Source organism: Amia ocellicauda, chromosome 19 (assembly GCF_036373705.1).
Source record: "Amia ocellicauda isolate fAmiCal2 chromosome 19, fAmiCal2.hap1, whole genome shotgun sequence".
NCBI lineage: Eukaryota > Metazoa > Chordata > Actinopteri > Amiiformes > Amiidae > Amia > Amia ocellicauda.
Genome location: NC_089868.1, coordinates 868,167 through 884,261, shown reverse-complemented (window position 1 = coordinate 884,261; position 16,095 = coordinate 868,167). Strand labels below are relative to the sequence as shown.

The 16,095-nt window shown below is 40.1% G+C and overlaps 1 protein-coding gene across 5 annotated transcripts in view; it reads left to right on the top strand.

Annotated features, from left to right (window-relative positions):
- Nucleotides 1-3,158: 3,158 nt before the first annotated feature.
- cep350 (centrosomal protein 350) overlaps nt 3,159-16,095 on the top strand; it is a 65,811-nt gene continuing 52,874 nt past the window's right edge. For 4 of the 5 annotated variants that reach the window (XM_066692512.1, XM_066692510.1, XM_066692511.1 and 1 more), the window contains exons 1-2: nt 3,159-3,942; nt 15,877-15,965. In XM_066692512.1, the coding sequence (XP_066548609.1) occupies nt 15,893-15,965 (73 nt within the window). In that variant the 5' untranslated portion in view covers nt 3,159-3,942; nt 15,877-15,892. The remainder of the gene's footprint in view (nt 3,943-15,876; nt 15,966-16,095) is intronic. The other variant, XM_066692509.1, reaches the window with a different exon arrangement.

Below are 16,095 nucleotides of genomic sequence, written 5' to 3'. Positions count from 1 at the left end.
CAATAAAACAGCCAAACTGATTCCAGGTCTGAAGGGAATGTCCTACTGAGAGACTGAGGAACTGAACCTTTTCATCCTGGAACAGAGGAGACTACATGGGGACTTGATCCAAGTCTTCAAAATCATTAAAGGTATCGACCACATCAAACCAGAGGAGCTTTTCCAGATCAGCAGGGACACACAGACCCGGGGACGCAAATGGAAATTGGGCTTCTAGGCATTCAAGACAGAAAACAGGAGACACTTCTTCACAGAGAGAGTTGTCACAATCTGAACAAATTCCCCAGCGATGTGGTTGAAGCGACAATTTGGGAACATTTAGAAATAGACTGGATAGGATCCTTGGATCACTTTATTAATGGACACCAAATGAGCACGATGGGTCGAATGCCCTGCTCTCAATTGGACACTTATAATATAAAGAAAATCTTATAATATCTTATAATCTTATAATAAAGAAATTCAATATTAAGGAGCCCTTTCAAATCTTCTGACACTTACTGGCGGGGTAGGGATTGCATAGAAAATGAAATTATACACAACACAAGAAGTAAAGATTAAAATAATATTAAGCCCCCTGTCTATTGTTGCCATTCAACACTAACCATTTATTCAGTTAGGTCCTGATTAAAGTAGAAGGGGGGAGGGTGGAGCTTTGTGACGTATGCTCTCAAAGTCATTTAGTCTCTGCACTCTTTTAAGTAACCAAATGCTTCAGTGCTACATGAGGTGTCACAGTTATTAACACTCATTTACAGCATTGTTCTGACTGTTTCTTACCTTGGAACAGTTCCTGCAACTTCGGTGCTTCTTTAAACACTTTGTGTTATTGTCTTGCTGAAGAGTTTGCCCACCAATTAAACACTACAGTTTTACAGAATGAAGTACAATGGTTAGATCTGAGTGACTATTCCTGTAGGTTTAAATAAATTCCCTACCTTTCAATGTATATTTTCCTCCAGCCAGTCATACTGATGTTTTTTGTATCTTAACCAAACGTTTCATCGTCATATTTGCAACAGTGAAGATTAATAATCTATGTTCTGTTGTTTCTGACACATTACCTACCTGACACAACCATCCATCAATACGTTTCCTGGTAATTTTAAGACTGCTTTAACCTGATTTAGTCCTCTGATTTTATCTTTATCCCTTTTACATTCTCCTGTTTACCTGCGTGGAATGAATGTTAAGGGTGTACTGCCAATGTTATACATATTAATTAAATGATAATACTGTATAATATACCACTATGCTATTAAATAAAAAAAGGATTCTCATGCAAAGGTGGGAGAGGGGTTTTGATAACATGCCAGTAGATTGTGAAATGGAATCATATTAACACTTCTACACAAACTGTCACACAGCCCAGATGTGAAGGCTTACTGCAGTGACTTCCTGACAGATTATCTTGACACATAAGTACCCAAGTTAGGGGAACTGTGTGCAGCAGGTTCTCTGTGGAGCAGTCTACTTAACTATTTAAAATACAAAAACACCTTGAGTATTATCCTGCCATTGTGCTTTGCGCTCTTCTGTGAGTGAGGACCCCCCAAAAATTCCTTCTGATCTAAGTTGTCTCCTGTACTGGCCACAGTCTGGTGCTGGAAGCTTATTTGCCAGTAGTCTTTACAGAAAGCACCAAACATTCAAACCCAATATGACAATACCCATAACCAGAGGTATATTTATGGATTTAAATCTCTGAAGATCTTTGAAGAGATGCCTTATCTTTGACTTTTCTCATAATGAAATTTGGCTACTCAGTCGATATCGAAGAGGTGGTGTTACGCAAAGGAGTTTGTCCTTTTTGTAACTGTTTAACATATTTCTGTAGAAGAAAAAAGTAGCAGGAGGCATTCTTAGATATGAAGTTCAATGATAACTTGGACGAAACTCCGAAACCAAATAGATAATGTAGGAGAATAAACACAGTGTTCCAGCTTGCTAGGATTTCTGGGCCCTGCAAATGGTGGGTATCCCAATCTGTGACCATCCTTTCTCAGTTTGGGAATCTGCCCTTTGTAATTCATTTTTAAACAACACTTCTTACGTCTGAGAAGAATCATTCACTCATATCCTGGGCCCAGAATCCTTTGTCACATTAAATACAGTGGTGAACACATTCAAACCCAAACTTTGGGAATCATTAACTTGAGTTGTGTCTTTTTGTCAGGATTGATTAGGGTAGGGGTTGAATAAATGAATAACTTTCTTTGGGAACTCACAGTTTAATATATGCAGGCCTTTTTAAATTAATGGGACTCCACGGTGCCTGTTGAAAGGTTGGTCTCGTTTTTCATCAGATTAAATGCTTCAGTGCTTTGGCTTAATTGGTTTGAGGTAATTTTTCAAATTTACACTCATTCCATACATCAATGTAACAACTAAGCTGATAGCGTATGGCAGACCATAGTCATCAATCAAATATGCCCAGAAATACCTGCTTTGCACTTATTTTGTATAATTTCCAAATATTAGCCAGTGTTGAACATCAGTCCAACTTTGGGGAGATGGGGTAAAGAAAAAACAGAACAGGATTCAAAATATTTACCCAGCATATAGTAAATCAATACAATTTCTGTATCCAAGCATCAGGGGTATAGAGAAAATGTGCACTGAGTATTGACTCAGAGTGGAGAGCGTAATTTGAATAAAATTTGGAGATGAAACATGTAACAGGTTGGGCTCCTCATATCTCCAAATTTATTTCAAATTACTGTCCATCACTCTTGCTGTTATGCACTTAACTATTCTTCCTATACTCATGTGTACTTATGTATTGTTAGCACTTCTACTGTTTTTCTGCGACATCTCCTATCATAGGAGTATTTTGTATCGATTGTATTAATGCACGTTTGTAATGCTTTAACATTCTTCTTGTGTAAACTGTAAGTCGCCCTGAATAACAGCAACTGCTAATACATAAATAAAGCAAATTAAGAATTATGTTACTGTGCAACAACGAAGCACACACAGTAAGAGTCTCACTCCTAGAAGCATTTGAAACGCGCCTCGGCTTCCTTACTATGTCAGCCATTTTGGATTGACTGCGGTATGTATTCAGCGCCATGTTGGGAAGGTCTTATTGTATTGTTGTCCTCTTCCGTCATCTCGCGGTATTTGTAGACTCCCGCGAGCCGACGCGCCTGGTGTTACTGGTTTCCTGTCTCCCAAGCGTTTGTTTAATGGCGGACGGAGGAGTTAACGGCTGGTACAGACTGCGGTATTGCAACCCGGGAAAAGAGTGCCCGAGAGGCGGGTAGGGTAACACTGACACACGCGATTCATGGTCCAGACCCAGACGGAGAGGAGCAGGGCAGGACGAGGCGAGCTGCCGCAGGAGAGGGAGGCGACGGGGAACAGTGGGGACATTGTAGGGCGCTCGGCTAGCCTTGGAAAGAAAACACAAGCCCAGCACACGGGACTGTGGCACTGCAGTCTGCCAGCGCCACCGGACCGGAGACGGGCTCGTCAGCGCAGCCCTGCCAGCGGGTCTGGGGCTGAAACAGTGAGTGTGGATTGGTGTCATCGGGCTCCTCCGGTCAGTGAGCCGGACACCAGCACTGCTCTGGGGCTGAGTCTGTGTGGAGACGCTGCGAGTCCCGCAGATTTCAAGCCTCGGGGAGAGTCGTCGCTGTCGGGCTGGGCTTACTCCAGGATCGCCCTGTTCGTCTTCCTTCCAGAAAAGTGGCTTTCGAGGATTGATCCGAGCCGCCGCTGCTGTGACCGCGTCCCGGGAGGCGATCAGGACAGACCCCGGAGAAACGAGCGCCAGATTCTCTTGCTGAGGCGGAGGGAGTGTCGGGGAGAGACCGGTTTGATTCCGCTCTCGGTGCGCTGTCCGGAGGAGTGCTGTTCAGTGTTGCTCGGGGCCCGGCTGATGCCCTGCGGGTCCACAGGCAGCGGAGACCCATGTGTCGGTGAATGTCGTGGCTGAAGGTGAGTCTGCCATTATTTTATTTAAACTGTATTATATACACACAATTACTACTGATCTGTATATCTTAACGTATTCCATCTGCTGTCAAATTCACGGTTTAAATGATCAAAACAAACCTGCTACCTGCCCAGCGCTGCCTGGCTGAAGGGGTTAACTATACGTCCTCTTGGCAGACCGTCAGCCTGTCAAAATGACATCATCGCATATGAATTTAATTTCCTAGTTATGAAGAAGCAGGTTAGCAACCTGATGGTGGAACATAATATTCTGATTTTATTTATAGTTTGCTCCTCTTTTTTGTAGACTTTCACTACTGCTATAGTTTGCTCCTTTATCTGGAGATGTAATTCGCTTTTCGGTGGGGAGACAACCACAGAAAGTAACATTTCATTTAGACACTTTACCTAACCCAGCATATGTGGTATTCAATTCAGATCTTGCGAAAGGATTGATGCTTTAAATTTTAGTTTTGGCTGAACATTGGCTGGGTTGGTCCTGGAGGAGATATAGCAGCAGTCCGTAAGAGACGAGTGTGGGTTCAGATGCAATTGTTAATTCTTTCAATCAATCCAGTAAATCTACCACAGATTAAAACAGCAGGCCGAGATTGTGAATACTACACCGTGGAAAAGTAAACCAGGGATTACTTTTAAGATGCTCTTCTCAAATTCATCATAGTACGATCTAATCACCTCAACCAGTTCAGTTTTATCAATCTGTTTGTGAACGTCTCCGCGTTTGAATGGGTTGAAAACATCAGGAATAGCTGCGCTGTAAGTGAATTGATAAGAGATCAGCTTCATAATGAATAATGAGGTAAACACAATCTTCCTAGTACTAGTACTTGAACAGCAGTTGCAAATGCATTAGAAACCCAAGTCAGAAACTAGTGTCTCTTACATCGAGAGATTAAAAGAGCTCAACCTCAATTGGTTTGCAACAGAGACACTTAATGAGTCATGTTCTCATGCTTCAACAAACAAACCATGCAACAACAAGGTTCCTATAAGTAATGATTATTATTTGCTTATACAAGTCTCATCCCTCTCTGTCCAGTGTGACATTCATGTCTTCAACCAGCATCTGGATTTGTCTGAAACCATTCCGGCATCATAGTCTCAGACACCAACTTTCTACTGCGCAGAGTCTAAAGAGGCTGAGGCATTCAAAGAGATGACAGAATCCTTTACCTTCAAAAAGCAAGAAAGCTGTGAAATCCAACAAATAATAATTTGTAATTTCTGTAGCCCAGATGTTCCCCTGTTTGATGCTGCTTTTGCTCGTTCTAGCTTTTTGCACCGTAGTCACTTTTCAGCAGCTTTTCATTTTCATGAAACGGATTGAGGGGATAAAGTTAGACAAAAGAAACATGGGAAACTTAACAAACGAGAGGAGGCCATTCAACCCATCGTGCTCGTTTGGTGTCCATTAATAACTAAGTGATCCAAGGATCTGTTTTGAAATGTTCCCAAATTGTCTCTTCAGCCACATCGCTGGGGAGTTTGTTCAGATTGTGACGCCTCTCTGCGTGAAGAAGTGTTTTCCATCTTGAATGCCTTGAAGCCCAATTTCCATTTGTGTCCCCGGGTCCGTGTGTCCCTGCTGATCTGGAAAAGCTCCTCTGGTTTGATGTGGTTGATGCCTTTCATGATTTTGAAGACTTGAATCAAGTCCCCACGTAGTCTCCTCTGTTCCAGGGTGAAAAGGTTCAGTTCCTCGGTCTCTCAGTAGGACATTCCCTTGAGACCTGGAATAAGTCTGGTTGCTCTCCTCTGAACTCCCTCTAGATCAGCGATATGTGTGGAGCCCAGAACTGTACACAGTATCCAGATGAGCTCTAACTAGTGCATTGTACAGTCTGAACATCACTGCCCTTGTTCTCAATTCTACACTTTGACAATATACCCTAACATCCTGTTAGCCTGTTTTATTGCTTCCCCACATTATTTGGATAGGGAAAGTGAGGAGTCCACATAGACTCCTTGATCTTTCTCATGCGTTATGTCATCTAGTTCTATTCCTCCCATAGTGTAATTATAGTGGACATTTTTGTTACCTGCATGTAATACCTTGCACTTGTCCACATGTTGTAGTCTTTCCTTGTATTGGCACCAGGCGAAAGATTTGCACTACATAGCTTGCGATGAGCTGTTGTAATATTCTTTTCAAACTCAGTAATATTTTTTTTAAATCCAGACGCCTTTCCTTTTAAGAGATGCTTACAGCTTAGAGATCACACATTGCACACAACAGCAAATAGATTCCCATGTCAAGCTTTGAAGTTAGTTTTGCATCAAACAAGTGATACCTGTAGATAATTTGTGTATTTGTGTAAAGTATGCTTTTAAGTAAAGTATGTTGTTTTAGTTTCAGTTTTATCTTGTTTAGCCTATTTATAGCAATGGTTCGCAACCCTAGTCCTGGGGAACCTCCTACCCCGATGGTTTTTGGTCCAGCTGAGCTCTGTTTGTTAATTGAACCCTTCATTGAAGTAGTAATTTGCTTACATTTCACTTTTTAAATTGTGTAATAGATACAAATTTTGTTCCTTTAATAAAATAATTTGTTTCTTATACAATTATGCAATGCATTTCTGTAAAGAATGATGACTGAAGCTTTAGTAATGTCTTTTGTATGTGAAATAACTTGCAAAACAGTTGTAAAATCAGTGACACTGAAAATATTGATCAGTGGTTTCTTGTCTTTAGGAGGGATTGTATAGGGAGAGTTATTTAATGTAATTAAGTTGCATGTAGTAAGAATGTTCTGTATTGGTTTGCTAACACCAATGTTTGACCAAGTTAAGTTTTTACAAATGTTGTACTATATGCTATCTATCAAGCAATTGTTTAATGTCGCCACAGAATGCTTTTCAAGATTAGTATATGCATGAAGTACAATAGATAAACCATTAGGCACACAATAGAGAAAAACAAAAACTGCTACAGGCTACAGGGTTGTGAATGGAGTAAATGTCCTCAGATGGAAGTCGTCCACTGTCTCAGTGTTCAGTTTGGACTTATAGGCTGAGATATATGGGTATCTCTGACATGAATTAACTCATTCCACATCATAGGTGCCCTGTAGCCAAACACTCCTTCTCATGTGTTTGTTTTGAGTATTTTGGGGACTGCAAGAGATAATTGGCTCCATATAGAATAGATCACAGATAAGTGATACTGGTATTGGGTAAAGTGATCAAATTGTTTTAATTTCAATTAGGAGTTTTGCGGCAGCATTTGAACTAACTGGAGTACAGACAGAGTGCAGGCAGGGCAACCACCTAGTCCGGCCTTGGTGGCCTCTTATTATCCTCTTAGTATTATCCTCTCAGCATCCTGCAGTGAGAGGAGGGATTTTAGTTTGGCAATATTTGGAAGCTGCAGGATAGACACTTCAGACACACTTTTGATATATGGTCTGAAATAACCTCTCACTCAGATTAAGTGTGGTTATATCGGGCCTGATACTATACCCACAGTCATTGAAAAAATAGAAATCTGTCAGTTTAGCAAAAGGAAATTGGATGTAATTCAGTTTTTCATGATGATAAGACGAGCAGATAAACTTGTGGGTGACATGTCTGGTTTCTTAGATTAGAGTAGCAGTGGAAATGTATTTTATGTCTGTGGACAGTGTCATCTAGGGAGAGCATATAGTGGCAATCCTAGGTCTGAGAATGGAGCCCTAAGGCATGTCACATTGTATTCCTAAAAGTGCATGCAGTCCGAAGACCACAAATTCAGTCCGGTGATCCTTTAGGGTCGCCTGTGTAAAGATGTGAATTTACAGGGGGAGTCTAGTCTAGATTATGGTGCTGACCTTTACCTTTTGTAAAGTATCAGTGTGTTTACACATGTATGGTCAAATTCAGCAGTATCAACCTTCATGATGTTCAGAGACATTTCAGTACAGGAGGCAAAGGTGGCCATGTAACTCGTGACAGAATCTCAATCTTTCTACGCTCGTTCCTGGTTGCCCAACCCCAGCTGAAGGACCAGGCGTTACAGCAGGGGTCAATGTAATTAAAATTCCCTTTGGTTTTGGCAGCATGGATCAACTTGCTTCCCAGTATCGCAGTCCGTCACACAGCTAAAATAGAGAGCCAGCAGACAGCTGGCAGACCAGACTGCGACCGGTCTGCTCTCAACAGATCAGACGTCACTTGAGTTTCATATCAAGTAAAACAGCAGTTGTTGTTTCAAGAAAAATTGTAAAGAAATAAATAAATGCACATCTCTCAACCCCTCTGTTTTTGAAGGGCATTATTATTATTTTTTATTATTATTTCTTGGCAGACACCCTTATCCAGGGTAACTTACAACATAAGTGAAAACAAAGTGCAGAAATACAGTGAGGTACAAGGCATCAATCATTACAAATTCAATTTAGCTAAAACAGCAATTCAAAATACATTTTACAAATTCCAATTTACAATTTACAATTTACAAAGTACAGTAAGTGACTTCCTACATCCTGGCATTATAGGGCTGGACATCAGGTTTAAACTCAAAAGGAAGGAAGACAGAGGTGTGAATGGCCTTGCTCTCAGAGAAACTCGTTGCTTTTCTTTGTTACTGATGCTGAGTCAGGAAATATGTTAAGTCAAGGTTAAACGATGCTTCCTTTGTTCCATCACCTGAGCTGCTATTGTTACTAATTCTTTCATCGAATATGTAATTGATTATTTTTAGAAGTATTTTTTAATGTGATTTCTGTACGTTCTATATCTTTTTATCATCTTCATACTGTTACTTGAATTTGGTTTCTAATCTCAATTGATATGCGTTGAGATGCACTTGCACAAAAGCATTTTGAATTCTTCTCCCTAGCAATTGGGATTTTAATTTAATTAAAAAAATGACAATGGTAGAAAATGTACATCACGTCATTAGCTGGACCACTATACTTTAATATTGAGTCACCACACGATTTAACACAATAATAAACCTTGATGCAGAATATAATGTAGGATTTCAAGCAGTAGAGGTTGGAATCCAAAAAATTGTCTTAATTGCTTCATTCTTGGGTATTTAAGTGCAGCTTGTGATATAATGTATAATTTAACCGGCTGTATGCATTTACAAAATAAAAATGCAATGTAATCTATACTACCATTTATTGAAATTGAAATGTATTGAACCTTTTCAGTAACTTCCTTCTGAGTGTTGTAAGTATTCAACAGAATCACAAATTACTCATTTAGTTACTTTATTGACATCTTAGGATATGTAAACGTCAAAACATAAACTATAGCTAATACATATTACCTGGAGGCTATGGCATTCAGCTGCAAGAAGAAAATATATTCACTGACTGTTTTTATTTGCAATATTTAGGGAAACTGGTTATACAGCATATCAACTGACTTTCATTTTATATGTTATCGAAAGTTAGGTAATGGTATTTTGTATAATAAACCCTGCCACTTTTTCTAATCACATTCTTTGACATTTTTTGGAAATACAGAAAATATCCAGTTCTCATTACATCTTGGAAATCCACATAGTGTGTATGCGCTGCCAGCTCATCTGCTCATACTCATCTCTGAGAGAAGGTGTAATCCTTACTATGCATTTAAATGGAATGCAATTTTGCAAAAAAAATTTCCCTAATATAAATGTGTTTCCTTCACTACCAAAACTATACACAAATATGTGACTTATTTTACAAAAGGCATTAATCATGCAAATTGATGAATTTGGCTAGTGTGGGCAATTTTAAGCTGAAATTGCCTACCTGTGTTTGTCAATCTGTGTCAGACCTCTAAGGGTTTCAAATATGAAAAACTGCAGTTGATTGAGTTGAATGCATGGTAGTTGATAGAAGTGTTTTGCGAGTCTTGTTGTGATGAATAGGCATCACCACATAGGTGAATATGGTGTTTGCAAATGATTGACTAGTATTTCACATGCATTTTTTTACAGCAGTCCTATTTACAATAACACCAAATATTATATTTCATTTGGAATGTCAATTCAATGCAAAATAGTTAACTTTTGTAACACTGAAGTGCCTTTCAGTTAAAATGAACTTGCAATTGACCCAAAGTCTAGTACTGGAATGCACACCCACCCACCCTATAGAGGAGGAGGGTTTAATTGGCTTCACGGTGTGCGTGCAGACGACATGCCATGCATTATTTAGTGTGGTGATTTCTGGCTGTCACTTTGCATTAGCCACTAAATGGCCATGCAGTATTCCAGTGCAGTCTGCTGGCTTTACAGGAGACAGACAGTCTTGGCAGGCGGAGGAGTAGCAGGGGTGTCGTGAAGCGCCGCAGCACTGCGCTGGGCTATGTAGGTCACAGCACGCACCATAATCCAGACACCCTGCTTTCTGTGCTCTTTAGGAATATCGGCTGCATTTGTTTGTTGACTCTGACTGCATTCCTTAAAACACATGCTTCAACGGGACCCCTGGCAAATGTTACAAAACACCTAAAACACAGCTGCACTTAACACATGCACACAAAAGGAAAATCTCATTATATAGCAGTATCATGTTTTTATTACATATTTTAAAAATATAATTATTGTGGAAATAGGCACTGATCAAAAGAGTTTTACTCAGAGCAGGACGGCTAGCCCATCAAGGCCCATCGTAAGGACTTGCCTATGCAACGCTGCTGTTGTCAATTCAGCAATACCAATTTCAGTTTGTCACTTAAAACACAGTATTTGGTTTAACTGAAACTCGCATGAAGACTGGAAATTACAGGACTTTAATAATGATGTTGACTCTGAAAGCAGAAAGCATAGTTACTTCCCATTATGATCTTGTGATGAATCGACATTTTACATTCATCACCGTTGCTGTTGTTTTCCTTTATCTGCCTTATAACTCCACTATGTAATATACTGTGCACTAATCAGCGTTCATTGTGCCTTTCAGTTGTCATATACTTTATTCCTGAACCTTTCCCTTAACACTTGCAAACAAAGCCATTTTCACTTAGTGATGTCTGTTCACATCACAAATGTATACCAAGTTTTAATAGTGTAATTTTTCACCTTTTTTTAATCAATTGTCGCATTTCCATCCTGCCTGGGCCTCTGGTCACATCTACCCAACATCAACATCTTCACAGATCTGCATATTATCTTCTATGAAAGCCAATCACTGGGTTGTGCTACATCCCAGTGTGCTTTTTGTGACCTATCTGTCGCATTAAAAATACCTCTTCTTGGTCATCAGCCCACGTCGCTCTTGTTCAGTAGTGTCCCACATTATTGCAATGCTGGACAATTCCAGAGATGTGCTTCAATCCTCACAGTGCATTAGAGCGTCTTTGTTGGGCAGAGATGCGTCAGTGTGGTCTGACCTGGGGCTCAGCAGTGAAAACACATTGATACAGCTTGTGTTCCTGAGATGACTACGCTGCAGTCCCTGTGCCCCAGCAACTCTGCTGTATAGAAGCCAACTGTTACCACTTCAAGCATGGCCTGGCTCCTGGGTTATTTTTCTCCTCATCCTTTTTCCCCAACCGTTTTTGAGTCTGGAGTGTCAAACTCCCCCTCCTGTATTGAGCAGTGCAGCCCTGATGAATAATTTAATTTCCATTTTAATGTAAACGCTTTTGAAAACTGCTTCTCTTTGACTCGTTTAAAATCCATTTAAGGGTCAACATTAAATATTAATTGATAAACCCCACTTAAAGTCCAGTGTATGTGTGTGGGTGGGGGGGAGGCATACTCCTTTAGACTTTACAAATGCTTTCAGACAATTGTAATTTTTTTCCCTCAAATCCTACTCTAGCCCCTCTTTGCTATACCTTTGAGTGCATCAGTCTAGCTGTTGAAATTGGAAGGTAAACAGGATGATATGAGCAGAGACAACCATAAAACACTTCCAGAGCTACAGATGCTGATCTAGGAGGCGGGTGTTATACAGAGTGTTTAGTGTTATTCTTCACAGGATCTTTGTAGTTACTAGCTGTTATGTGAAATAGAACAGTGTGAAAATGGTCTCCTTTTTTCTTCTGAGGAGTGTTACTGTGCTTTGTGAAATCAAAGGCCTCTTTTTTTCCTTTTTCTTTATGTAAGACTTTCCTACCAGCAAGCTGACTAGAGGGAAGCTGTCACACTGAAGTCTATAAATTGCCCTGGAATAGAGTTTCTGCACAGAGATCGTCTGCGTTTGCCATTTTCATTCACGTCAAAACTGCAGCATTGAAAAGCACCCCCTCAATTGCTTTAATTAGCAAAGTTTGTGCTTGACTCTTCTTTTGTTTACAGGAAGCAACAGTGACAAATACAAAAGGACAAAACTGAAGGGAGTTGCAAATGCCTTTAACTATGCTCTAAAGAATTTGGAGCAAATGCTCCCCATTGATTTAGTGAGCCTTAGTTATGGGACTAATGAACTCAGTAGTAGCAGTAGCTATAAGGACATGCTGTACCTCTGTAATTGGTGCTACATTTAAAGGAAGGGCCTAGTTTGTTACATTTGAAACATCTGGTTTTGTTATGATCAAATTAGAAGGATCACATGAAACTGCCCCTCAAGAAAGACGAACCAAAAGAAAGTCAAGTACAGTGCAGGCATAGCAATGTGAAAGCTGGGCGGTTTTCCTTGCGGGTCAGAACTATTTTTAGTTTGCAGCCAGCCAGCTGAAATGTCTTCTGAGAAGGGCTGTGTGGGAATCTGCTGAGATGTAGCGATGGGACAGAACATTTCATATCTCTTGCTGTAGAGAAGTTAAGTTCTCCTCCTTGTTTGAAAAATGCTGCTGTCAAATACAGGAATTCAGAGTGTGAGTGGGAAAGTGTGGCTTGATACTGTCTAAAATCTCATCAGACTTTTTCCAGGAATCTTTTTGTCTCTAGTCCTGGTTTGTATAAGGGAGGGCAGTTTGGCAGTAGGCAGCAGTGGTTTTCTGCTGGTGATTCTTTTTTTTTTTTTTTTTAAGTTTCACCAGTAATTCTCTCTGTCAAGTAGGACAGAAATAAATCCCACATTACATTTTCTGTAAACATTTTCACTACAGCTTTCATGATATGAGATGCACCTGCAGTGAAAATGGGAACATATTTTAGTTTAGATTTTGTTGGGGAACTTCTCTAAAATATTACCATGTGTAATTTCATGAATTTACCTAAACTTGGGATCAGAGCTTGTTTCTTTCAATTAGGAAATGTTCTCAATATTTCTAATTTAAGAAATGGCTGGAAGTAATTTACAATAACCTGCTCATGTTTTATACTTATGAAGGAACTCTCTTCACTTGCAGAATAAGGGGGACAGGACATGATCTGTATATCTTGAATCTTCATGTTTGTTGTTTAAAAATAGTCAACCGTTATTGCTTAAACCAATGTGTTTATTTTAGCTTCAGCTTCTGACGTTCATCAGATAAGCTTGACTGGCATTTTGTACCTGGATATTGTGTTTGAGGTCTTGTATTCGAGTGATGCCTAGCAACTGTATACTACAGTACTACTTGCCAAGTCAAACAATAAGCACATGTAGCACAGTCTGGCAGTTTGGCTCTCTGTGTTTAGCAGGTCCATTACTGATTGAGCCATTAATTAAAGAACTGTCATGTCAGGAGTTATTCTAGGTGTAGTTTCTAGGGTGGCTGTCTTGCATTACATCAGTGAGCTCCCAAGCATCTGTACTTGTATACTTGTCAGGGAAATAAAATATATCTAAAAAGTACAGCTATACATCTGATAAATAGTGGTTTTGTTATTAAAGCCTAATTAAATTAGGTATGTTTTTAATGTCTAATGTCTGAACCTCAGCCTGGAGACTTATCGGCTTTAAGCAATCTAAGAGCCTGTTAAGTGAGCTCCATATGTTCTGTCCAAGGGACTCCGTTCCCTTGGCACTAGTTTGATGTTTACTGTATTTGACTTCTTAGCATCATGTCTGTATGTGTTTGATTTCTGGTGAGATTTGTGCTGTGTGGCTCAGTGTTGATCTTTCACCTAAAGCGTGCCATGGAAACATTCCTCAGTGACGTCGGCGCACCACGGAAACGATACCTAAGGCACAGAGACAAAGTGACCAACATTCAGGCCTACTGCATTTTTCCTCTTGGGTCTCTGTCAATTTAACAGGAACATCAATGTTGCAAATAAAATGGTTTCCTTACTGTTCCAGGCTCTCCATGTGATTGCTTCTTACAGGATCAAAGTGAATCTGAGGACGTGGTTACGGAGTTTATTCCAAAGCCCCCAAGTTTGCTTGAAGCAGTGTCTCCTAAAAAGTGCTCAAGCTTCCTAGCCTAATCTCAGCCTGTTGTTCCCTTGCATAGTTTGAGTTGTTTTTTTTCCCTGTCATTCAACACTGAAGGACACGTTTGTGGGTGATGCACTTTGATAGAATTGCAGATTGCAGTTAAACATCATGAAAGTCAGCTGAAATCAGTTTTTTTTTTTTTTTTTTTTTTTTTCCCAAACTAGGCATATTTAGTCTTATTCACTGTTTTTGACTGCAAATTTTGCAAAAGACCACACAAAATTCAACACACTTTTAAATTGCGATCATAACTCGAATGACTGCACTTGAAGTAGCCTATATACCGAACAAGTATTAATACACAAACTTTTAAAATGTGTGTGTGTGTGTGTGTGTGTGTGTGTGTGTATATATATATGATTCTATTTTTGTCCATTAAAAATGTCAGTAGGTTCAATATGAAACACAAGGAACTTCATCAATTTTTTAAATTAATCCTGTACCTCCTAATATAGGTAGAGATAGTTTAAAAACAAAAACAAAATTAAATCAACTATAAGTATCCTAGTTTCTATACAAATTGAAGGAAGTGGGTAGAATAGAGAGGTGGCACAGGTCTCAGCCTGTTTCTCAGTCAGGTCCAGGTTACACCATTCTCTTTGGAATTCCTTTTTCAATTCACTTCCAATTCCAATACCGCCTATGATGCCTATCATATCAAAGGACAAAAGAATGGGAACTGGAGTTGGAATGGGTCTGAAAAAGTAGAATTGACCCCCAACCCTGCAGTCAAGAATAAATCCAGCAATAAAACAGTCGGACAAATAAATGGACTATCTGATATATTGTAGTGTAGCCTGATAGAATAGACCCATGTCTTTGTGTGCTTGCAGCCAATCTCATATAACACATCATGTATTAAATCTGTGTATATATAAGCACTCTATGGCTTCCCTGCGAACGGCACTATACAAATAAAATTGAATTGATTGATATATTAGTCCAATGGAATATCAAGGAGAATGGGACAGCCTGCTTGATTTAATGCTCCCCCTCATAAATCTTCTGCAGCATCTCAAAGGATTTAATCCAGGGTCTCCACTAGGACAGACTGCATCTTGCTTGAATTGGGCTTTTTGTGACATGTTGTGGAGCTATAAAAGTCACCTCACTGGCTGTGTTGACTTGCATGTTTCAGCTGTGCCACATGTCTTGCCGTGAGTGAGTACGGCTCCGAGAGGAATCTTAACTCTTTGAACACTGCCAATTCCGCAACAGTTGTTTGGCAACGTGGAATAAAAACACAATGACACAAATATAGGATGAGAATTGTTCTTTTCTGTTCGGGTGTATGCGCTTAATGCAGCTTTGTTGTAGTTTTGTTTGTTTAGTTTCTCCCTCCAATGACATTTCAATCGTTGTGCTTGAAACGCATTTTGAAAACAACCTGCATGACAAGAGCTTGGATAGCAAAGCAGTTCGTAGAAATGACAGCAAGGCCATCTGGACAGCAGTGGGAAGGACTGCTCTATGTCACACTGCTGTTGTGTTTCAAGTGTAAATGCATCACTTAAAGCACAACATTTGGCACGACTGAACCTCACTTGTCAACACGGCCACTGCGAGTTGAGTGAATGCTTTATGCTGACATGGGTTATAAAGGGCTTTTAACTGGGTCACCACTGCAGGATGTTGTGATGTGCGCTGTGGATTGCTCTTGCTGAGGTCTGTGTGTGTCTTCCTCCCAGCAGGTGACCAGCAGAGATGTGGAGCGGCCAGCGGAGTGAGCTGCCGCTAACGGCCCCTGGGCAGCCTGCGTGGCAGGACACGGACAGGGGTGAGTGCTGAAGGGACGCCCTGCCAGTTACTGATCAGATGAGCAAGTTGCATGTTGAATTGAGGCAACTCTGTTCCTTCAGTGCTGCATATAACTGAATTATTATTATGACTGAGCTGTAATTGTACAT